Source organism: Erithacus rubecula (assembly GCF_903797595.1).
Source record: "Erithacus rubecula genome assembly, chromosome: 6".
NCBI lineage: Eukaryota > Metazoa > Chordata > Aves > Passeriformes > Muscicapidae > Erithacus > Erithacus rubecula.
Window position 1 is genome coordinate 50,333,953 of NC_136688.1, and position 24,969 is coordinate 50,358,921.

Sequence of the window (24,969 nt, forward strand, 5' to 3'; positions counted from 1 at the left end):
CTCATTTAGATGATCCAAGCATTTTCTGTCTAGAAGAAAATAATCTAGAATGAAACTCATCTGAACTAAAATAAACTAGTCTAAAACTTTAGCTGCAGAATTTCTTGGAGCAAATTTAGGTGAAGACTTCAGATGTTGCCCTTCCATTTGAGGGTTAGGAATTGTCTCACCTTTGCAGTGATGCCTTGCTAGCCAAGAAAGAGCCAACAAATTCTGTTTACTAAAGTCTTTCAGAGGCATTTTTGAGTAATTTCAGTCTAAAAGTGAGTTACTTTGGGTACAGTCTGACAGAGAGGACTCTTGTTTGTCTCTTATGCAAAAATACTCTGTAGACTAAAGCTGAGGCAATAATCTTATGTAAACTTGAGAACTTTGTGGTACTTCAAAGATATTGACCATAGTGATGATCTATACATAGAACATAGATGCATATTTTAAAACAGGGGCTTGTGAAGTAACAAAATAAAATCTATTTCAATGCTTCTGAACATCCAGTTATATCAAATGATGCAAGAACTGGTTGGTCAAACCAGTTTCTCAGTATTCAGTGTGAACCTGAAACAAAACCCAACTTCCACAGGTTTTGTAGTCAGAGAAGGTATTGGGCAAACTGTATCTTGAAATATAAAGGTGTCATTTTACTTGCCTTTAAAAATATTGCACAAACTTCTCAAGGAAATAACTTTGTAAGATCATGTTATTTTCTGGGTTTTGAAGTTGGATTTTAGGTAGGTGCTGCTCAACCTTATCAAATTCATTTAGCTCCTTTTTTCTGCTAAGACACAGTCACTTGACAACTAACTCTCATGGGGTTGCCTTAAGTCATATGCTGTTCCCTGAGGTTTTCCCTGGTTTATCTCAATTTCATTATTTTCTAAACTGAAAACTTTGTATCTTACTGACTTTCATAGTTTGCGAAAAGTAGTGAAACAATAGTTTCTAAGCATGTGAGCCCTTACTACTTGAATGAAGGCCCTATTTTTTTGAGCTAGGATAGGTTTCTGCTGGCAAAAACCTTCTCTGCAGTTTCAAGCACCCAAGTAGTTGCATCTTAATTTTTTTTCCTCTTGGACCTGCATGTCTTCCATTCACCTAGTGCCACTGAACAGATTTTTAGTTACTGATGGTTTTCTACCAGCCTTGAATTTGTTTTGGTTTTTTTTTGTTTTGGTTTTTTTTGTTGACAGTGACCTCTGTTAAGAGAAAAACTCCTTTATATACACAGGAGAAGCTGCAAGTGAAACCCTAAAGGTGATACAGTCTTTTATAAGGTTAGGTGTCAAATGGTTTATGTATTTATATTTTTGTGTAATCTTACCGGAACAGAGAAAAAAAAAAGCAAATGGGATACAAATTTAAAAGTCCATTTAATGAAAACACAGACTGTGTAAAGACAGGTATCAGCTTTGCTCCATGCCCCTAAATCCTGTACAAAATACTTCTCTGTAGCATGTTATGTGAATAAACAGCATGTGCTTTCCTGAGCATTTTCAGTTAATTAATTTTATTATTCCATTAGACATTAATATCTGATTAGTGATTATATGAAGTTCAGAAACTTTAGCTGTTAAGCACTTATTCCTTTGGATAAGGAACTTGAAGATTTTTTTCATGTAAATCTTAAAACCAATTCAGGTGATATAACTACAGAATTTTAAACAATGCGAGAAATCTTATTTGATTTTGGCATATTATTGCTCAAACACTGTAATGGACCATGGGCTCTTTTCTCAAGCAAAGCTGTCAGTCCAGATTACTTTGTAACCCTAGTTACGTAGGAACCATAATTACTCCAGGAATATCATAGTCCTGGACAAGAATAAACTACTCCTGGAATATTTTTCTAATAATTTCCCATTATTTTATATACTGGCAATAGTAGAAACAGTTTAACAAATCAGTATCATTCTTGTATGGGCATTTGTTAATTCAGCTATAATTTAATTGGTTTAATTGCATTAGTGTACTATGAGACTTCTTTTTTTACTTTGGATTGTTTGTTATGTTGGACTCTTTCCTTTATTTTTTCTACCTTTCAATTCCAAACTAGAAGGTAGAAAGATGAGCAGAGTTTGACATCCAGCGTGTTCTGAGTCCCAGAAGAACTGCTTCCCTGAAGGAGACATGCTCTTTCTGTATCCTGCTTGCATGTCTAAACTTGTCATTTATTATCTAGATTAGTGAACCTATGTATGATTGCACCTTTGGCTCCAATTAAACCTCTTCTAATTTAAATTAAGAAAATATTAACTCAGTGGCTATTGTTGATTTTTTCTTACTTAGTACTGCATTATCTTCTTGATTTTTATTTTTTTTTTTTTTTTTTAAGTACAGCTGTTACATGCTGATCATTCATAGAATTAGTTTCTCTTGTGAAACCTTATTTTTCCTGTCTTTGGAAAAAAGCCCCAGACTTTTGTCTGGATTACATGTGGAATTTTAAAAATATACCCACCCCTCTCCTCACAATCCCATAAATGGAGAAGGAGGGTTTGTGTTCATGCTGCTGCAGTGAATGGACCCCAGCAATGAGTGCCACAAACCTCAGGTGCAGATGGCCTTCCTGCTTGTATTTGTTATGGCTTTTCATTCCTACCCATGCCAGCATATTTTTTACCAGATGTGCAAAGTCCTGTGTGTTTCAGGAAGTCAGAGAATGCATGGATAAACAGGATAGCCTTAGCAGCTAGTGCTGAAGGAGCCTGTGTTCAGTGCTCACAGCTCAGCTGTGGAGTGTCCCAGTCAGATGGCAGATGGGACAGCAGCTACGTCTCTGAGCTTGGGACAAATATTGTTTTACTAAATTCCTGTCTTGGATCTCATAACTCTTCCATTTCCCACGCCTTCTGCTCTCATATGCTGACAAAATACTACTGCTAATAAAACACTACATTTATTTACAAAACTTTGAGGAGTGTCTTAATTTGTTCCTGCTGCTTGCTCAGTGGGATCTGTTTGTCTTTAAGCCTGAAGCTGCTGCACCAGGCAGCAGAGCTGCAGCTGTTGTGGCTCTGCTCTCCCATGTTTCTGGCACAGCTGTTAAACGGGCTGATTTGGCTGTTGCTCTAATAAATGGCTGCAGCTTTTGTTCCATCTTTTCCTACCTGATTGACCAGACTGGGTGGTTCCATCACAGAAAGCACTATACTCTAATGGCTTTCTTCTTTACAGGCAGGAGCTTTTTATATTTTTTCATTACCATACCCATTATATTCTTCCAGAAAATATAACTACAACTGTTCCAGTCCCACACCCTTAGTATCACAGATGACTCTTACTGTGAACTTCTGTATAAAAGCAGTAATTTTATTTGAGCCCTCAGTTGCTTTTCTTAGGTTGCTTTCCTATGTCTCTTGTGTTACACCAATCACAATCTTGTCAATAGCCTTGCTTGGAAGGCTCTGATACAATGGCAAAACTCTGTAGAATTTTTGTTTTAACCAGGACCCATTGAGAACTCACCACTTTGGTGAAACTTATATGCCTAAAAAACAAATTCATATTCTTGCTTTTCTTGTATGAACATCAGATATCTTCTGAAATCAGGTACCTGGAAGAACTCACAAGCTTTCTGGTCTCTCCCCTAGGAGTGAATTTCTGAACGGCATCATAGCCTAGTCCAAGTTTTAAGGCAGTACTTGCATAAATTTATTCCATCTGCAGGAGCACAGGGAAATTAGTCTTGAGGTTATTTCCACTTTGGTGTTCCTTTGCCCAGAATTGCAGAATTAATTCAGAGCAAGGACTGAAATACAAGGAATTCCTAGTACTTGCTGAAAGTCATCTGCACTGAGCTGCTCCTCTCCAAAGCAGGGAGCATTCAGTGCCTATGAGATGTAACCAGGACTGCCTCCTTGTTCCTATTCTTGGAACCTGCATTCTTAGAGTGGCTGGTAGTTCACAGGGAATAAGGCACAGCACTGAATTTCAGTATGTGTGGCCAGTTTCTAGAGGAATCCTAGGAAGGTAACTCTTCATTTTGTTTCCCAACAATTGGTTGTTATAATGTAAATCCAATGCTAGCACAGGGTTTATTTCTCCTGTGTAGGGTGATTATAAGCCAGTTGAAAAAGACTTGACATTATGCCATTCCTAGGGCTTCCTGTGTGCTAATAAAGCACATACTTGCATATGAACAGTTTGGATTGCTGATTTAATTAAGACTGAAAATAATACCTTTGGACCTCTTTTTCCAGGGTACTTCAAAGTTTCTTAGTGGATGTAATCTTCTGACAAGAAAGACCTTCCAGTTGCTGCTGGATTTAGTAGACTTGTGAAGAATGCTTCAGTAATGAACTAGTGAATTCTGATTCAACCTTGTCACTTTCCAACAAAACTTCCCTGGTAAAAATTTCAGAAATGCTTCAGTGTCTTGTTTGCTCTAAAGTTCTGCCTTCTTTCACCATCTAGTTCTTAATAACTAGGAAACTTTTGTTGTCATGAAATGTGCCGGAATCAGATATTCTCTGCATAAACAATTACAAATAAAGGTGTTCAGGTTCCTTCAGGTGAGGTCTATGGAAGACACCAAGTTAAGTGCCTTGTGCTTTATTATATATAAATGTCATATGGACCATATGCAAATGCACACACAATCTGCCGTAAGTCCTGTAAACTATCCAGGTTCATGACATGTCTGAAATGATCAGATGGCTTCTTAAAAAGAAGGGCTTTGGTTTTAACAGAAATTTGATGACTTGAATCCAGTCAATCCTGCCCTCTTTCCCCTCTTTCCATTTCCCCTCTTTTCATCTCTTCTGAGGTCAGGGTTTACTTCCATCATCATGACCTTTCAGTTCTTGGATCCAAGTGTGAAAGAGCTCCTGTAGATTCTGAAGAAGTGACATAATTCTGTCTTCTGTCTGTATGCTAATTGCTGCCTGATCTTGTCTAGTTTGATGGATCTGAGTCCCAGGATCTTAATTTTGAGGTGAGAACATAAGCTGGTAGCTGCTTAGAGAAGCTGCTGAAAGTGCATTTATCATACCTACGAGGTGAGGAGTTGCATGGGGATACCTGCTGGTGTGCTTCCAGGTGCCAGCACGCTCCTTGGCCTGCTGGCACTCGGTAGAACTAACTAGTGACCTTATAAGTAGGCTAAATTGTATTTTGACAGTAAGCTCTTCCTAAATAAGCCTGATGAAGTTACTTTTATGTCAACGATTTAAAAGGGGCTACTATGCATAAATCTGAAATGGAGTCTGTCCATTGGTACCGTAGGTTTAATCTGTAAGGTGTAGTTGCCTTAATCCAGAGCAGCAGTCTCTGTGTAGTGAGAGGCACTGCGCATTTGTGGGGCTGTGTGTGAAATAAGTCTCAATTGGAATGGCAGGGTAGTTAGAAGAGCTGGTACCAAGTTTTCCTGAGCGTGAACTTGAATTGTTATAGGAAATCTTTACTGACCAGCGTTTCATTCTGTTTTAAAATTACCAAAACAAATATTTGGTTAGACAATCTATTTTTCTATTCAAAGCTTGTAATACTCAATCACATTTAAGAGATGGAGCATTTCCCTGTATCAGGTGAGGTGTCAAACATACTGCTACTGGAATAGGTTTGTTTGACACCACCCCAGTAAATTTTTTTCTTGTACGATTTTTAAAGTTTCACAGTTCGTTATGACTCCAAGTGCAAGGTAGATTAAACCAAATGCTGGGATCAGATCCATTCCGTGTCATAAACGCACATGTTTCTTCCTGTCTGAGAGCTCTGTGTGCTGCTTGGCTGAGACCATGGTGGTTTAGAGCCTTTGTAGGAGACGAGATGCTGATGTCTGAAGTAAGCAAGTGTTGGTAAAAATCAATTGTACTCATTGTAGGTTCAAGTTAAGAACTTTATAAAATTCATGTCAGGTTCTCTTGCTGGATTAATGTAAACTGCTTTGTTTGCAGGGTTTATTGTCATCCCAAAACCAGGCCAATTCTCCAAGTGGAACTGTAGTATAGCATCACACTACTGCTAGCAAATCTCTGAACACAGGACAAGAAGTAATGACAGTGGAACCAGGAGCTGTTCTTCAGGCAAAGAGCATCACTAATTATAATGTGGCAGAGTGCAAACATGGAATTATGTGAATCACATAGTGACTTGCAAAGGACAAATGTAAGGAGTTCTCACTACAGCTGATCCTGCTAGGCTGCTCACCCAAGGAAGAGTTTGCATTGGAGAAAAAGCAAAAAGCTTCCTTTAGTTCTGCAGGAAAAAGTAGTAACATTTTTGTTTTCTTTATACTTTTCAAGTCCAGTGTAATTTAATCTCACTATAAATATATAAATAAAGGAGATATATATATATATATATATATAGTGTAAAATAAGATATGTTTCTTAAATTCAAGTAAGTTCAATGGTTAAACTAGTACTTCACCATTGTTTATTTTGCACTGATTTTTTTAACCAGAGGTGGCTAGAAGACAGCCTGGAATGCACTCATGGAAAATGAAAGTCATTACTTTCTGGCTTCAAAATGTTTTTCAGGAAGATGGATGCTGCAATCATAGATTTTTTTAAAACAAAATTGTTTTGCACTTAAATAGTTTAATGCTTATAGAGAATTACTTTAAAATTGGTGTCCAGACACCAGAAAAACTATGTTGTGGAAAAAAGATCCTTTGTATCTATTAAACATTTATTTTAATATTGTTGTTTCCAACTGCAATCGGCTCTGTATTATATGTATAAATAATGTAATTCAGTGATGGGGGAGGGGAGTAATGGATCATTACACTAGAAATTCTCATTCAGTTAAGAAAGTGATATTTCTAATTCAGAAAATACATATTAAACTATCTTGAATATGCATTTTTGTTTATTTTCTGTTCAAATCCAATCACTTTTGATGTAACCAATTCTTTGTTGAATTAAATGTTTGGTACAGAAATACTATCTAAACTTTGTAGAACAAATTCCTTTCAAAAACATCTCACCTAGAACATTGCTTCATATTTAAAAGAATTGAATTTCAATTAGGAAAGTGAAATACGATTGTTCTGTTCTTGTTCTTAATGGCTTATCTCCAAACACATTCTGCAGTTTAAATGCATCAAACAGCAGCAATCTCAGAGACAGGCAGCTTCATGGGGTAAGGATTTTGTTATTGTGTAGTCCTGTGCATTTGGAGTTGGGAAGTGGAAGATGCCACAGCAGCAGCTGTACACACTTTCTGTCAGTCAGAAACTGGGTTAACATATTGGAGCAGCATTTCTGAGACTCATTTGTCTTACATCAGGCATCTTATTTATAATTCAATGGTCTTAAACTGCTAAGTGTGATGGGGATAGACATATCCATGGATTTGCAGAGGTTAATGCTGCTTGTCTAAACACTTGTCATTTTTCATCAGTCAACACACCACTTAACTTTTCAGTAGTTCCTGCAAAGATTAATCCACCATGTCCAGCCCCAGAATGACAGAAAATAGAAGTATCCATCCTATGCTTCCCTTTATCTTACGCAGCAATGTTCAAATTGGGATTTGCAGAATCCTGCAGGCAGAGTAGAACAGGGAGGCTGCTTGCCCAGGACCATGAGCCTGTCTGGGGGTGCACATACTTTATCCGTGGGCACATGTTAATGCCCTTCCTGCTCTCCAACAATAAAGCTGGGTAGAATATTTTAAATTACAAGTAAACTCAAGACATTTTCTGGCATGAGAAGTGATTTGTTTTCAGGAAATGAATGAACATTTGGGGAGAAGCAACTGCAGTAGCTTGTAACTAAGTCTTATCCTTGCAGTGCAGCCAGCTTGTAGAGAACTGCCAGATCCATTTATAAGCTGGGAATTAGTTCCCTACTTTATTCAAGATGGAGCTGTGCTTTACAATTCTTATCTGTCTTCTAAAATATGAAGAATGGGGAAAATACTGAAACTGAGCAGGATTATTTTTCAGAAGTTTTGTTTTATTAACATAGTGGGTTTAACTGTTAAAATACAGATAAACCTCATCACTGAAAACTATTGTAGTTATCTCCCCACAGACTTTTTCTATATAAGTGCTTCTATGGTCTGAGTCAAAATAAAACAGTTGAAAAAATATGCAATAACTTAAAAAGACCTTTTTCCTTCAGCTGGAAAAATAGAAAACCAGTAGGGAAAGAATTGCAATATCCAACATCAGGGGAACAACAGCTGCTACTCACGTCAGGGTATGTCTCTGCCACAAATCATAGTCCAGCACTATACAGGAAATGTGTGTGGGTTTTCTTTTTTCAGCCTCTTCTTTACTATTAGGGCAATCATCTAGAAGCTTGAACTGCCCATACAAGACTCTATTTCATATAGAATAAAAGTATTTTAGTAAGAAACTGGGTACTAATAACTTACCTGGAAGGAGCTTAAGACCTCTACTGTAGATACAGCTTTTAATAAAAATATTTTTCCTACTATATTAAACAAATAATTAAAAGTGCGTGGAACACAGATAATCTCAATATGGAATTTTAGCTGGAGGAATGAGAGAAGGAACCATACTTGCCAGTCCATAGTTTAAAGCTGGGTGTATTTTAACTATAAAGCAGGTGGGAAGACTCAAGTTTGCCTATTCATCCATCAGCCAGAGAAGTGTAAGTTGTCTCCAGAAGTTTAACAGCAAAGAACTTGTTAGGAAATAAATATCCTTGAAGGAACTGTATGTGTCAAACTGAGTAAGATCCACCTGAAAGTGTTAAAAAAAAAAAAAAATCCAATGTGGTTCTTCAGATTTGCAATTTTATAGCAAAAATGATCCATTGAACATGAAATTACCATTCTCATTATAACAGTCTTACAGCCCCACACACAGAGGATCTGGTAATACACAAGATGTTATTCTGATAGCCTTTTCTCTGCAGGTTAAAGCTTACAGGAATTCTGACTTCATCTTTTTTCTGGTGTATGAATTATCACTTACCTGATATATTAATTAGGGAAGCAAACAGTGGCAATAACACTTTCGAAATCAGCAAGGTAACTTGTGTCAATATAGTTCAATGGATTTTATATTTTTTAGTCAAAATACTTAAAACTTTAGCATCTGTGGTTTGAGGCTTACAGAAACATATCAGAGGAAACAACCAATACAATTAATATATCTCTATCAGGAATAAAGTTTTGGTAATCTGAGCTTTGACCTCCTGTACAGTGTGAGGTAAAAGAGATCTGAGTCAGAACAATCCATCAAATGTGGGTAGTAGGATTTGTCCTCTTTTTTGGTTAGAAATTAGCAACAGTGGAGAGCAAGCTCCCTTGGATCCAGTTAGTTATCTATTTTTAGACCATCAATTTAATGCTACTCATTATGCTTGACTCCAAGTACATCAGCACTAAGCAACTCATCATCTTCCTCTCTGGAAAAAGCACTGGATTGCATTGCACCTTTTGCTCAGTGTTCCAAAGGTAAGAACTTGGAATTTAGTGTTGCACTGTGTTGCTTGCCTATACATCTGCAGCCCTTAATTTTCATTTTCTGAGTATGGCATCACACTTTTCACATATCCATCTGTCTGTCTGTCTATAAAAAACCCCTATGGTAGGTATTCAGACAAATACTGTATTGCCTTATTGTTGAAGTTCTTTGTTCTATCAGTATGAGCTGCTAACATGAAACCATACAGATATGGGGACATGATTTCACTGAAATGTAACAGAACAGGAAGACAGCCAGTTACTGTGGTTTTACATACCTTCAGTGCACTTTGAGATACTGAGTTCAGGGGAATAGTTCTTGCTTGGAAGTAGAGAAAAGCAGCATCCATGTAGTAGGAGTTTCAATAAAATGACAAGGAGCAGTTAGCTGTACCATTGTATTCTGCTGTTTCCCTTTGTTACAGTGTTCTCACTCTCCTGATGTAAAGCACTTCCTCCACTAAAACACAGCTCATGTATTTGTTCAGTCTTAGTAAGAGAAATCTGCTCTTCCTTTGACACACCTAGTGTAAGTAGCAGCAGTAGAAATTTCCCTGCAGAGCCTTGCTCAAGTGCTTTAGTCTTATTCTATAAAAATTCTTTCCAGGGCTGGGCTGTTTTTCCATTCTTGCTATTGAGATTCTGAAAATTTGCTATGAAGAAATGACACAAACTGAGCAATGGTACGTGATGCAGGTGGATGATATTTAACTTGGATAGTCAAAGTTGAAACAATATCAAATACTCCCACAGTCTGCACCACATTTGCCCTGTGAATATTTTCACGTTTCCAAGAATCTCCTTACAAATGTCACGTTGATCCTCAGTACATTATGTGATAATACCATCTTGTAAACATGAAGACAAATATAAGTTTGACAAGTATTTTTAAGCAGTAGATGTCAGAAGGATTTATAAAGAACTTGAGTCTCATTATCTTCTCCACGTGGAAAAGCTACAACGTGGAACTTGGGCATGCTCAAAGTTGTCCAAAATGTCCAGAGTTTACCTGAGCAAGGATTAGGATCTAATCCAGTCACAACAGAACCCTACAAGTGTTGAGATGCCTCTTCATACAAAAACAATCAACCAATCAGCAAATCACAGCAAAAAGCAGACCTACTGGAACACCTCAAAGTGAGTGAGAAGAATAATTGTTTTCACAAATGCACTGCCCTGTGGAATCACAGAAGAGTAAGAACATAATAGGCATAATTTTTTACTCTTATGAGACCTTTATGTTAACCTGTACTTTACTGCATAGTGTATCTTAATTGGTTAGAATAAATATAGTTAGTCTGGATCTAGAGCAAAAATCTCAGATTGATGCTTAAGGGTTGCTAAGTGACTCAGATGTGATGTGCTCCTCCCCAGTGCCCCATTTTCCATGGTGCCTCCCCACAGCAGTACCTCTCACACAAAATTCCCTTTGCCTCTTGCTCATGGCTGGGTTTTTGAACAGCAGAACCAGAGCCCAGTGTGTAGTTATGGGAAAAAATTATGATCACTTCCCAATTATGATCAGAGTAACTTTTACAACTATTAAAACCTCCAAAAAAGTTATTTGCCAAACCTGTCTTGCATGCACCCTTGGTAGGCAGAAGATTTTTAAACCCCAGCTAAGTATCACTTGCTTTCTAAGTAACAAAAACTGTTCTATAACACATCACCGAATTTAAGTATTGCAAATAAATTAATGCAAATTTTTAGGTCTCAGGAATTTTAAAATCAATAGTATCAATTTGGAATAAAAATTCTTTCCTAATAAGTAAGATAAGGATGTTGCCTTTTACTTTATTTAGTAATAGGAAATATTCTGTTAAATTGTTACTGATGATCTGTGTGCCAGATTCTGAAGCATGATCAGCTACATGCTTTTACTGCTTTTTTTAAGCAACTGGTTGCAATATTGGTCTCTCTTATGACTTTAAATAATGTTAAGATCAATTGCTTGAAGCAAACTATGACTAAGTTTTACTTGCTTTTGAATCAGCTAAAAAGTTGGTTTATCTTTGAGTTAGATTAGAGTCAAATAAAAATACTTAGCAGTTACAGAAACTGCATCAAAACCAAGTATCTCATATGATTGCACAATTTACACATTCTCAGTAAAACCTGAGGCGGAAGTTACTGAATACATGAGGGGAATAATTTCCAGAGCTAACTGGAAAAAAACCACCTAAAAATTCAAACCCTTAAATCTAAAAAAAACCCCAGCAGTTAGCTGTCATTTGTAATACAATTTGAAAACTTAAATTCTGTAGATAACATTCCATTCCTAATACTTGAGCTCAAAGAATCCTTTCATGTTATTTTTAACCAACCTCCTCCTCCACCAAGTTCTAAAAGGAACAAGTACTTAGGAAGTTCAATGCAGAACACTCTCTGTGCTCTGCCAGAACAATGCTTTAATTAAATATTGACCCCCTTCAGGAAGAGAGTATCAAAATGGTAGGAAAGCAGCCCTCAAACCTTGTGGGGTTTTCCTACAAATTGTCAGAGCAAGGCAAAATCACGCACTGCTCTTCTTGTTAAATCTCTAACAACAGAAGTATGACTGGGTCTCTTTCACTGCATAGCCAGGCTTTTCCTCACTTCTGTTCCTTCTATAGCAGGCAAATGGAAATGTTTCAGGGAAGACTGAAGTGCCTTCTGTTTCTCAGACTGTTGAAGAAACAACAGAAGTTTCAAATGTGCTTCAGTGGGCAAGTGAGAGTCTACACCTCAATATTTGATCCAATAAATCTGACAGACTGGAACACAGGGGTTCCACCACTTTCCTTGGGTCCCTAGAAAACTGAATGCAATGTAGGAGTAGGACAGGAAATGTATTTGGCTACTCTAGAAAAAATTTAATTTTGGTAATTCTCCCTGCGGAGGCTCATGTTGATTTGAATTTCCTGGACTTTCCTAAGAGAATGCTTTTAAAACAAATAAACAAGATTCAATTTCTTTCTGAGAACACCTTAACAAATACAATAGAAGAGAAAACCCAAATAATCAGAAAATAAAAAACCCTGAGTCAATTACAGCTTCACTTCATTCCTCTTTAAAAATTACTTGCCTTACTTGATGTTTTTTGAAATCTTGCCTAAAGGAACTTCTTTAGAAAACCTACACTGATGAACCCAAGAACTAAATTAGTGGAAAACATGGCTTCTCCTGTAGAAGGAAAGTCCATGGTTTCAAAGCTGAATGCATGGCAGAAAATAATTTATAATTATTCTTTGCTAGTTTGTGGAGGTTTTTTGAGGGCTATCGTGAGAAAGGAATTTAGAATTTTCCCTGATATGATCTATATACAGGATAATTAAGTTTTTTTTTAAAAAAATGTTTTTTTATTTGCTCAAAATGTAGACTGAAACCCTGAAGAGGCAAAAGCATAATTCCTGTCTCTGCCACACTTCATCTGGAAAACTTTTAAACTCAAGGCAGACATCAAAAACAGGTGATTATATTTAAAAATAAAGGTGGAGCTGACCCTTTAAGTAACAGCAACTCTAACAAGAGTCTACGGAAGGGATTATGAGGTATCAAAGCTTCTAAATTCTAACTCTGTATGTCAGGGATTTGGGGGGAGGGGGAACTACATCAGACCAAATAAAGATCTGTGTTTAGGCAGACAGAATAAACCCAAATAATCAGCTTAAGTAAAACATTTGTTTCTAGCTAACAAGCTCAGTGCTACAAATTACTTTCTCTAAATGGGCTGACAGTTCTTCCACTTAAATACTACCTGTCTTGGACTTGCCTGAAATTTGCCAAAATGCTGAGGTACTTGCCCTGACATATTTCCTAGTAGTCTTAATTTTTTGTGCATGGTTAAAGTTCATGTATTGGCTGTCTTAAAAAGATTTGGACAAAAATAAGAATATATATAAACATCAGTAGTGTTTTAGGTAAGGTTTGGACTCAGTGCAAAAGAACTATGTTGACTGAATTATATTCATGGTTGACAAGACAAGGACTAGCACTGTTAACAAATTTAATTTCACGCCACTTGAAACATGGACACAATGCTCCCCTCACCTTTTGACTTTAGTCTTCAAAACTGAAGTCCTTTGCCAGAGTTGAAAATAAGGGTGCTGTAAGATTTGATGGGCAGCAGTTCTCACTGGGGTCATATTTTATCACTGCACACAGGAAACAGAAACCTTTGAAAGGCAATTTATGCATAAGACTTTCCCTTTCCTTTCTTAAAGGGAGATTCAAAACTCAAAATTCTGTCTTAAATCAAGCTAGAAAAAACATTTAATCATGCATATTCAGAGAGGATTACAATTTACTGAAAAGAAAGGATTCACCTGATTTAGGTAATCATTCATTATTTATGCCACTGGCCTTAATGATGCTATGGAAATAAAAGGTCAAATAAGATCAAGATAGGCTCAGATTTCCTCTGCTCTGCCTGTAAGGTTCAGGAATGGGTGACTGTTTCTGGGTAGAGATATAAGACACTGCCTCTTGGGTCAGCACAGATTTAGGATTTTGTGGTGGTCCCCTGAACAGAAATTGCACACAGCTGTATAGCTCTATCATGGATACTGAAACAGTGAGATTAGTAACTAGGGGAGTGCATACCTACTGCTTGAATTTTTGAGGTTTTGTTACCAGGAGTTAAACTGTCACTTTTGATGAAAAAACCCTTCTTTGATGAGGAAGAGAACTTGTTGGAATTATTCATTTGTTGACAGTTTAATACCTATCAACAACTGGAGGATAATGTGAGCAGCAGAGCAACACAGCTGCTGGTTTGGAATGAAGGAGTAGCTTGGGTTATTAAATGGAAATCTGTAGATGCCTTCTCCTGCTGGTTTGGAGCAAAATATGTAAAGATATCATCCCTTGTGGTGAAGGGCAGTGGATCTGGGATTGTGTTTGCTTCTAGTAAAGTGGTAGATCCTAGAAGACAAAGATGGCAAAATCAAGTAGTCCCTCTTGCTGTGTATGCACGTAGAAATGTATTTATAACACTGCATTCCTAACAGGTTCTTTGCAAGCAGCAATACTGGAAAGATGATAATTTGTAATGCATTCCTGAGGTTGGTGTTCAGTTAATATAAAACTTGCATAGAGTCCTTGAAAACATTGTTATCGTATTAGAGCAATCTGACTTTAGTCAGGTCCACTAACATTTATTTCACACACTTGTTGCTTTTTTCTTTGGGCTTATAATTTAAGGAACACTTCAGTAGCACCACATGACTCTTGAAAGCAAAATGCTCAGCCTCTTGTAGACATGAGAAACTTCTTTTTAACTGTTTACAAATTAAATCAAACAGCTGGCTGCACATTGCTCTGAGTGTCTTCATAAAGCTTAGAGTAGAGAAAGGAGAGAAAAGATCTGATTCACATTGTGCAGCTGCATCAAGATATGCAGCTGGGACTAGCTTCTGTGTGAACTAAAAAATGTGCTGTCGTCAAATGTAAAGAACAACTGTGCAAGCCACTGAAAAGTGTGATCCAGGAATCATGAATTACAGGGGACAGAAAGGGAAACAAGATTTGAAAGATCAGCATGTCTTATATAATATGCTGTAAAGCATTAAGGCTTATGGAACCATTCAACAGCAACAACTGCAGAAAGCACTGAAAAAGAAACAAACTATCCAATTAATTTGGAAGGCTGTATCTCTTTCAATTCATTAATTTCCAATAAACATTCCTCCTTTCTCTCTGAACACACCTGTAAGGTCTCTGAAAAAGTTCAATGTTGCAAAGAATGAAATTTTTTACATTAAGCTGAAACTTCAAGGAAATTATCTTTAAGTTTTGAGTTTTTTCCCTAAGAAAACACAAGTTTGAAGCATGTAATTTTCTTACAAAGCTACAAAGCCCAGCTGATTCAAGCTGAAATTAAAAAAAAAAGGCATTCTTAAAGCTTTTGGTCACAATTTACTTTGGATGAGTACTGCCACATTTGGCATTTTTCTTTTAACAGTTTTCTGGCTGGAGAAGTAGAAATGTTTCTACAAGTTAGCAGGCAAAGCATAATGGCTGTCATTTAATGTGATGGTGATGGCAGCAGCTGCACTTGCTGTGTGGAGGAGGAAAGAAGCAAAGCAAATGTTATCAGTCCTGGTTGCATATCAGAGACAGCAGTGTGGGAGGAGAATAAAAAACTGCTGCTGTTGCTAGGGCACAAAGATATTGGAGAAATACTCATGGAGGGTATTTTTCCTTTTTTCTTGAAGACCAGTGACAAATTTTTTGAGTTACGGTTTCATGATCATGAAGTTTCATGAATCTTAAAAGACTTAAATTCATGTTTTCCTGAACTCTTCCTTCATCGCAACCTGATTTTAAAATATACCAGAACACAAGACCTTAAGAGCACAGGGGTCTTAGACAGTATACTATAAATCAAAGTTGTAAATCAGAGGGATTGTATTCTCTAATCTCCTCTTGTTTTGAATTAGTATTTGTATTAGAAAGTATTAGTAAGTCCAAAAAAGTGGGAAACATTTCACCATTTAGTGTATTAACAAGACTGAAGATAATCTGTGATGCTCATGAGAGGAAATGAGCCATACTCTACACAGAAATATAGCAGAGAAAATACGTTTTCACTAAATATGAAGCCATTGGGGAACAAAAAGTTCAAAAATGTTTCTTTGTTTGTAATGTGTTCTCTTGAACTTTATTACTAACCTGCCACAGGGTGAAGAGAGTGCCAGACCAGATGGGATTACTGCCTCATGAACCCTGCAGAATAAGCACAGAAGCTTCTTCTACAAATCCATGGAAATGAAGATCACATTACCCAAACCACATGCTCCTAATTTGAGTTATTTACCTTTGATTATCTTGATAAATAAGCAAAACCCTCCACTGAACACAGCACCTTGTGATTTCACAGAAAGCACAGCCAGGACGCCACATGCCAATTTTGTAACTATAGAGCCCATCTGTAAGCAAACATTCAGGTGCTCAGTGTGGAGAGGTACTGTGTGCCTGCTGAGAATAGATACTCCTACAAGATCCAAAGTCTCTTAACTTTAGGGTGTTCTGCTGCAAAAATAAATAAAGTATTTTCACATATTACAAACAGTAAGATATTCAAGCAATGACTATAAAATAGTAAAAGAAATCACAGTTCAGTTTAAGAAGAAACTTTCCAAAATCCAGGGGTAGTAGTATCACAGCAGTTAAGCTGCATTAAAATAAAAAGCAGCTGCAGGCATGAAGATATTTGTGTCCATAGTATGTAATGCAAACCCTGTTCTGTACATCATGAAAAGAAAGGTCTAAGAGCATAGGGACTATCACAGAAGGAAAGGCTGCTAAATAGGACATCTAGATTAAATTATTAGTTTTTGTGTTTAGTAGTACTATAATAGATAGCTTTGGCTTCTCCTGTACACTTCTATGACTCAAAAGAAAAATTTATCTTCAGAAAATAAAATTTCAAGAATTGAATTTAAAAATCCTTGCCTTTCAAACATTAGCAAAATAACTTTCTGAAACTGTCAGGAGAGATGGTTACAATTAAATCTTCTGAAAGCTGCTCTCTTTCGTTTGTGTAACTTCCACTAAATGTAGGAATTCAATGTAGAAAGAGCTGCAAAACTGAACCCTATTTCCTGTGACTATATTAACACAGAAACAAAAATATATATTAATAGAGGATAAAGAACAGGTTTTTAGGTTGGAGGGAACACATGCAGGGTGTAATGCACTTCAGTCATTTCAGGTTTTAGCCAGTAACAAAATTGTTTGTTCATTCCCCTAGATCAGGAATATAGTAAATGTACTTTAATTCATGAAAAAACTTTACCTTCTCAGGTACCTTCACTTCCAGTTAAATATCCTCACATAAAATTAATTACCTTTACTATTATGTTTTCTTGTTGCCCATCCCTCTGAAATATCCTATTTCTGTACTAATACAAACACAGCAGAGAGAAGAATTCAGTAAAAAGATAAACATTATCAATGCTTCCAATTGTTTGTAAAAAAAGATACTTAAAGAAACCAGCACTTTTTTTAAACTTATCAACATCAGTGAAAAATTAAATTTTGCCATCATGGTGAGACTATAGCTACAGATATGGAAATGGAGAATAGGAAACTCCAGGAAGAAGCCAGGCTTTCTGCTTCTGCTCTCACCATAGCTACCAGAGGATTGCAAGGGCCATCCCCTCCCAGGAGGACTTCCTGCAGCTCCTTTGGGTGCTGGCAGCAGCTCTGGCTGCCTGCTGCCTCCCAGGGCTCTGCGGCAGGCAAAGCTGTGTCTGCCCATGGCTTCTTCTCCCTCTGCAGCAGCCAGCTGCTGCCCCAGACAATTCTGTTTCTGCCTAGGGAAGACCCTGAAATAAATGCATGCTACATTTGCTGTAAAGCTGTTGCTGAAACAGCTCTTTTACCTAGGTACTCAATCTAGAGATTTGCATACCTGGTACATGTTGTTCCCGATTTTTTTTCCCAGGCAATGGCTTTCTCCTTCCTAGAATAAAATTTCAAGTTGTGTGAGTCCTTTTTAGTAAAGAACAAATTGAATGCAAATACCATAGTCTTCAGCTTCCAGTAGTGCATTGATACCACCTTTTTCAATTATACTACTTCTGTCATTGATAGCTAGCTTGGCAATTTATTTTCCAGTCAACTTCTGACAGTATTTGTATTTCAGTATGCCCCAGAATAGCTCAGCTAACAACTGTCAGTTCAATACTCTGTAAGATGCCTTAGTTTTTACTGCATGTATTACTTGCAGTTTCTATTTCCCCAAGTTCTAGCAGAACTGCAATATTTCACTTCTAAATATCTCATTTCCTCTCTACTCAAAGTAATTGTCCTTCAGGTTGAAGATTTGTATCAATCAAGTTACTGCTATGGTTAAAGGACTGTGATTCATATCTGAATTGCAAATTAAAGGCTAACCTATGTAGTTTAGCTTGCTGTTGCTGTTAGGCAATAATTACAGTTATAAAATTTATCTATTTTTCAAAGCCATTCAGTAACTGCTCAGCTTTTTTCTTTTATAGGCTCCAAAGGCCTTTTAATCTTGCTGTAATGCCTTTATGTAACACTGCAATGCCATCAAGGGAGGCAGAAATGATCACATTTTTGAAAAACAAAGCAGGTACTGATGTGCGTGATGACAGGAGTATGAGTAATTGGCTGGGGAGGAGGAGGGAGATTATCAGGACAGTAACTCATTGAGGCCAGAGCTGCAGCAGCCAGCGGGACTTGTGTTCCCAGCTGATTACAGTGCTCCTCCAGGCAGCCCCATAATCCACTGAGCAGGATTAGATCACAAAGCACTTGGAACAGAGTACCATTTACATCGGCAATTGTAGTAGTAGTGCCCCGTAGAGATAAATGGTGCTTTCAACATCAGGACTTCTGACATTTATAGTAGAAAATATATTATAAAATGCAGCTATTCAAATCAATTTAGATTATTATTTGTATTTAAGGAATCGGGCCTTCATAAAAAGAAGTCATGCTCAATTGCTTTTTCATTACATGTCACTAGAAAAATCTGGAGCAGATGCTCTTCTACTTCCAGATTTATCACTGGAGAAACCTTATTTGGCAGTAATGGTGCAGTGAATCCTAAGGCAGTGGTACTTGAGGTTTCTATAATTTCTCTTGAGAGATCTTCCACACCTCTCTCAGCCACTTTTTTCATTGCTTTCTGTAAATGACCAAACTGCTGTTGATTAAACAAAGGGCAAGACAGTTTTTCAGTTATTAAATGCTTCCACTCTAAATTAACCGCAAGACATAATTATAACTTTGTGTAAAGACAAATAGGCTTGACTGAAGTAACATATATCTCGTGGGTTTTTTTTAGAGAAAAAAACAAAAGTATCAGTTTTCCACGTTAGTAGCATTACAGTGAACTGTCTTCCTAATTACAGAAGTGTCTCCATACTCCTTGTCAAAAATTCATTTTCAGTCCCCTTCAGTTCACTTTTCTATTATATTCTATGATTTTACATGCTCCACCCCATGTGCTACTATCTTATACAACATTAAAAATAAGGCACTGTATCATGGTAAACACAGTTCAGACTCAAAATTTGACCATAAAGAAGAAGCAGCAATTTAACAGAAGTTCAGGTAAACCCAGATTAATGATCTGATAATCCCTAACTGCAGCATTTCAGATTACTATTGAACACAAATTTCATTTTGAACTGATTGACCATGCCATAGAAGAGGAGGTTACTACAATTAAGTGGTGTGAAAACAACCATCTTCTGGAAAACTTTGAAAGAATTTCTGTTTTTAAATAATAATAAAAAAATCAGAATATACTGAAATGATGATTCTCATTTCCATCTGAATACCATGCTAAATATAGTAAACCCAAAATGTCTTATTAAAACTAGTACACACTAATGTCTACTTCAGCAATCAGCAAATAACTCAATTTTAATCTCATATTCTTATGTAGGTCAGAAACAGAGTTACTCCTTTTGTTAGAGATCTGAATAGTCAGTGTCACCAATGTCATGTTCAGGAGCAAATCTTTATTGTATTACAATGAATGACAGTTGCATGTTCAGTTATTTAAATTAAATTCCCAACTGTTAAGAATCCTCTTTTGCTTATGAATTTTAAACCCCTTCATTTGCTGTATCCATTTGCTGTATTCCTTTACAAGAACTGGTTTTAAATCAGATTTTATTCTAAATTTTTTTGTAGAAACTCTTCCTTAAACTTTATGGGCTCTGACCTGCTTTGACAAACAGCTCCAGAATTTTTAAATATAGGAGGTATGAGGGAACAATGTTATTTTATAAAGACAGCTTAGTGAAAAGCTTTTTTCCTAGGTATAAAAACTCAAAATCCTTATTCATTGATTCCATAGTTTTGAAACAAATGAGAATAATTTTCTTACTCCCTCACTCTAGCCCTGACCTAACAAAGAATCTGCTTAAGTTTTATTTTTTGTTACATAAAGCTATTATTTTGTGTTTTGCAGTCAAGGTTGTTTGACTGTAGAATAGATGACTATGGACTTGACTCATGGGAAACCTGCATGCACCTCTCCCTTAAATTGGGTGTATTCCACAGGCAAGAATTAAAGGCTCAAGCAGTACAGCACAAAATTCCCCATGAGTTTTATAATCTGTAACAGTGAACAACCAAGTGAAAAATAATTATTTCCACTTTGTGATCTACAAGGAGAATGTATATTTTCTAAGTATATGCTACATACCTTTCATCAGCTCATAAATATTCATGGGCATAAATTCACATACCAGTAAAAAGGAGGCAGGGTTTTCATCACTGCAGAAACAAATAAGGAGACTTTAAGCTAGAAATAAAACTTGCACATTATTTTGTACACAGAGTAGGAAAAAAGTACGTCGTTTAACCAGTATTAAAATGCACATGTTCATTTTTAATTGATATTATCTTATGGACGTTCTTAAACTGACATCAGTGATATCATAGTTTTAGTTTATGCTATCCAAAGTGCCCACTGCAGAAGTTAACTGATTTATTCTATGAAGCTTTTTGAAGGCATGTTTTTTTGGCACATCACACTGTCCAGTATCAAGAAATTACCAGTAAATTAACTGATACAAGCTTACAATAAAAGAGAGGGAAGCCATTACACTATATGTGAAAATGCTTCCTATTTAGAACTCAAGTAGTGTTCTATTGCAAGGCAATAAGTATCTGGCTGGAATCACTACTTTGCTGACAACAGCAATTTAAAATATATCATGATATAATACATCTGACACTTTATTTTCCATTTCACTGCCCTGCAGTGGCAGACATCTTTAGGTCTTTGGTTTTTCTTTTAAGATAATTGTATTACAGTCCATCTCCCCTGCAATGTTAACCCATCCAGTAAAAGGTTGAGGGTACAATCTGCAGTTCAGCTTGCAGACAGACTGCAGGAGCTCAGCAAGATGGCTGGCCAGCTGGATTACACTTAGTTAACACCACAGCAGCTGAGGCTGAGAATTCCAGAAAGCCAAGCTGCTGACACGATGAGCAGCTTCCCATGTATTTGTAGAAAACAGGCCTGGCAATAACAGTGTAGTACCCAAGCCTTGAACAGAAAAATAAGACAGCCTGAAGGGCAAGAAAAGATATTTCAGAGCAGTCAACAAGTTTTGTGTCAAGTATTTGAATAATGAAGGACATGTCTGCTGTTGTACAGTGATGAAATGTACCATGCAGTAATGGAGTAAATGCTGTCATAAAACGTGATCACCCTGTGAGACAGAACATGTCCCCAGAAGACACTGAAGTGCTTAATGAGGCAAGGAACTCAACTTTATCACTGACACCACTTTCCAAAAGCATAGCTCAGCTACTGCCTAATTCTAAGATCTAACCTTTAACTACTTGCACAGGGCTGTCTGTAAGTTGCCTGTGAAATGATACTGCCAAATAGTTTGCCTTGATCCCTAGTTCAAACTGATAAGTCAAGGTCCTTAAGTAGCAAGGGTTATTTCAGCAGATAATCTCTGAGTGTGCCTCACCAGAGTACTGAGCCATGGTGTACAGTTAATGCACTAACTGGATATGGGACATGGGTTGAAATCACCATCAAATCTTACAAATTATGAGATTAAGCTTAACTATGCTTAGCATATATATTTAGTTTTTAATTTTAATATTAACGTTGAAATGTTTCTGGTCTGCTGGAGAAGAGCCACAGAAAGCAAGATCTACATCAGACTTTCTTAACAAAGGCAGACATGTAGACTTCAGACTTAGAAAAAACCAACATCTTTCTCATTCTGTTTAAATAAAAAAGCTAGGTTAAGAATCTGCAAGTTGTCTCTAGACCTAAAAGTTACTAGATATTGTTCCAATACAGGAATAAAGAAATCAATGCACCATGCATACAGAACAACTTTATGTAAACATAAAAATAGTAGGATGTGGACTCATCCTCCTTAGTGTTTGTATTTACCTCAGATTATTCACTTGTTCTACACTAAAATTGAATTACACAGAAAAGAGGAAAACTGACTTGCAGCCAGGGACTGGATTATAGTTGACGTTTATCCCACCATGAGGCTGTCAGAACTTTAGTCTGTCATTGCATTTGCAAATGCAGAGCCTAATAAATTGTTTGCTTGCTATTTCTTTATTGAGCAGATCAGTAATTAGTAAATGGCTTTATTCCTTCTTGCAGCTTGGAGTAGCTGGGCTTTACCCCAAGAAGAAAAGTAGTAATGTGCTGTACTCCAGACACCAGTTACCATGCCAAGGAGCTACCCAGCAGGAATTTTGTGTTGCATAAGAGTATGGATGATAGTGTTTACTCTGTGCTGCTGTAGCATACGTTCCAAACATTGCTCAGTGGGATGCATTGCCAAATTTAGCGTTTGAAATTAAGTTTTGATGGAAACCTCTTACATGAAAAATAGACACTATTCAATTATTTTGTGTATTATTTCATTGCCCTCCTAGGCTTTAACAAACAAAAAACCCATGCTACAGAAACTCTGGGGAGGAAGCAGGAAACAAAGATCTTTGCACACTATTGAATGGATCAGAGCAGGACATACGTCTTTTCCCAGTCAGACTTACAGCTAAACACCAAAACAATATTTTCCACTTTGAAACAAGAAGAAATACATTGTATGGGCAGGTTCTGTTTAAAATAATGCTATTATCTGTTGTTAAAAGACTCCATCAAAAGAATTTGTCAGTCAATTTATCAAAGGGTTAAAGGCCTAAAAGATGTTTTAGATGAAAAGATTAAAGAGTCTGCAGTGCCTTACCACTGAGTTGTATACATCTGCCCTTGATACAGTTCAGCAGAGAGTTTAGATACTGTTTTGATCATAAATTGGACAATTCTGTCTGTTGTAGGTAATACATAAATGGACCAACAGATCTTCCAAGAATATAACAAATAATCAGAAGCCACATTACTTGAAGATGGTTCTCTTTTTTAACTGATCTTCTTTGAAGCTCTGAGTTACATTTTGAAATCTCACCTAAGAGCAAAATGTCCCATTTCACTTTGTATGTACAAATGAGTCATTCCCAGTGATTTCATTAGGAACTTGATGTATTTAACTGAGAATACAAAATCAGTAACCCAAGAGACACAGGTTGGCACATATACTTGGAGGACAATGCCAAGTCTACATTTACTTACACTCAGCACTCTCCTCTATTTTCCTAACTGACAAAAAGCACCCATTTTGTGACCATGTAACATCTGGATTATGGATGCAAATATAAATGCAAATATGAAGGAGAACTAATGCTATAGACTGACTAAGGATACATGCAATGGTTTTAACCTGCATTAAAGCAGTAGTTAAAGAGACTGAAAAAAGTATTACCCAAGGAAAAAAAATGACAAATTTCCCCCAATTTTTATTTACAGCTAAAAGAAAAACAGCACAAGTATATCCAGTGCATTTGGCAAGGCAGAAATCAAATATTTATTCCTCGTTCATCTTGTTTTACCCTCGACCCAGTGGACAGGCACCATTTAATACAGTGGGTGACATCAATTAGTGTACTCAAGGAAATAACCCCCCAGTGCCAAACAAGAAGGCAGAGCTCCCTTTCTATACCACATGCAAACCTTTTTAATTCATGTGTACTTAAAAAGCTTCACTTAGTCTTAATTTTGTGTTCCCTCACTGAATTTAAACATTATCTTCTGTAGAATTTCCATGATTAATTATGCATACCTTTCAAAATGTTGCTTCATGCGTTTATTTGCATAGTACTTTCCCTCCCTAAGACTCAGTTTCTCCAGAAAATCAGAAAATGCTCCCTCTCCTTATCTTACCAGCTACTGTTTTAAAAACAAAAAGACACCATTTCAGTATGTTTGAAATTGTTATGAAGACTGCTTATCAATCCTTACTTGACTTGTTAAATGCCAACTAATGGAAAACTTTCAAATAAGAGGTTTTTTGTTAACATATAAGTCGAGAGTAAATAAAATGAAAAACAGCAAATGAAGTTTTGCTGCCCAGATTACAGAAATATATATTCCAGAAAGCAGAATACAGTAATTTTTAGACAATGAACTACCACCTCCTTGCTCAGAGACATAATGCCTCTTCAGACTGCCCTTCCTACCTTTTTTAATGCTGCAGCACATCCCTTTACTTACAATGTACTGAAAATAAATTATCTTAGAAACCAAGTGTATCATGGAATCATTGTTCCAACACAGGAGTTATTTGTTGGGTTTTTTTGTAAAGGTGTTGTTTCGGTTTTGGGGTTTTTTTTAAAGTAAAACAGTTTCTGATTTTAAAGCTTTATTCCCATATTAAATTCAGATATAAGATTTGCACTGGGCCAAAAGTAATGTTTGGCTTTGATAATGAAGTGCTTCAAATACAAGGATGTAAAAAATCAGTCAATTCTAATTCTGCAGAACTTTAAGAGATAAAGCAGATAAGGGTTATCAAAAAAGTTTTACTTATATTAATTTTCAGGTCTTCTAATTTCCACCAGAATTGACTTTTTTCTTTCCTCCTTTATTATCTTTCAGCTTTGTGATTAACTGTTCCCTACCAATCCTAGTGCCTAGTTCCCTTCACCCACCTCATCCTCCTATTTCCTTTTATTTTTAGCACCTACAGATTCTATCCTTCATAATTTTCCCAGTAATTTCACCTGAGC

At 36.6% G+C, this 24,969-nt stretch overlaps 2 protein-coding genes across 18 annotated transcripts in view; one reads left to right on the top strand and one right to left on the bottom strand.

Annotated features, from left to right (window-relative positions):
* Window positions 1-17,161, top strand: part of WDR20 (WD repeat domain 20) — a 55,627-nt gene extending 38,466 nt beyond the window's left edge. For 8 of the 17 annotated variants that reach the window (XR_013774571.1, XR_013774574.1, XM_079308226.1 and 5 more), the window contains one exon: window positions 5,892-12,487. Coding sequence is in view for 8 of the 17 variants with exons in the window: in XM_079308222.1 (XP_079164348.1) it covers window positions 5,892-5,962 (71 nt within the window). In the remaining 9 variants the exon portion in view is untranslated. Of the gene's footprint in view, window positions 1-1,187; window positions 12,488-16,041 lie in introns of those variants that run through there. The other 9 variants (XM_079308223.1, XM_079308220.1, XM_079308218.1 and 6 more) reach the window with 6 other exon arrangements.
* MOK (MOK protein kinase) lies at window positions 8,479-24,411 on the bottom strand. The gene is given in 6 exon segments (XM_079308232.1): window positions 8,479-8,653; window positions 17,211-17,264; window positions 17,777-17,806; window positions 17,808-17,827; window positions 20,555-20,625; window positions 24,024-24,411. Coding segments are annotated over 6 exon segments (312 nt in total). The 5' UTR covers window positions 24,044-24,411; the 3' UTR covers window positions 8,479-8,536.
* Between the last annotated feature and the right edge of the window lie 558 nt (window positions 24,412-24,969).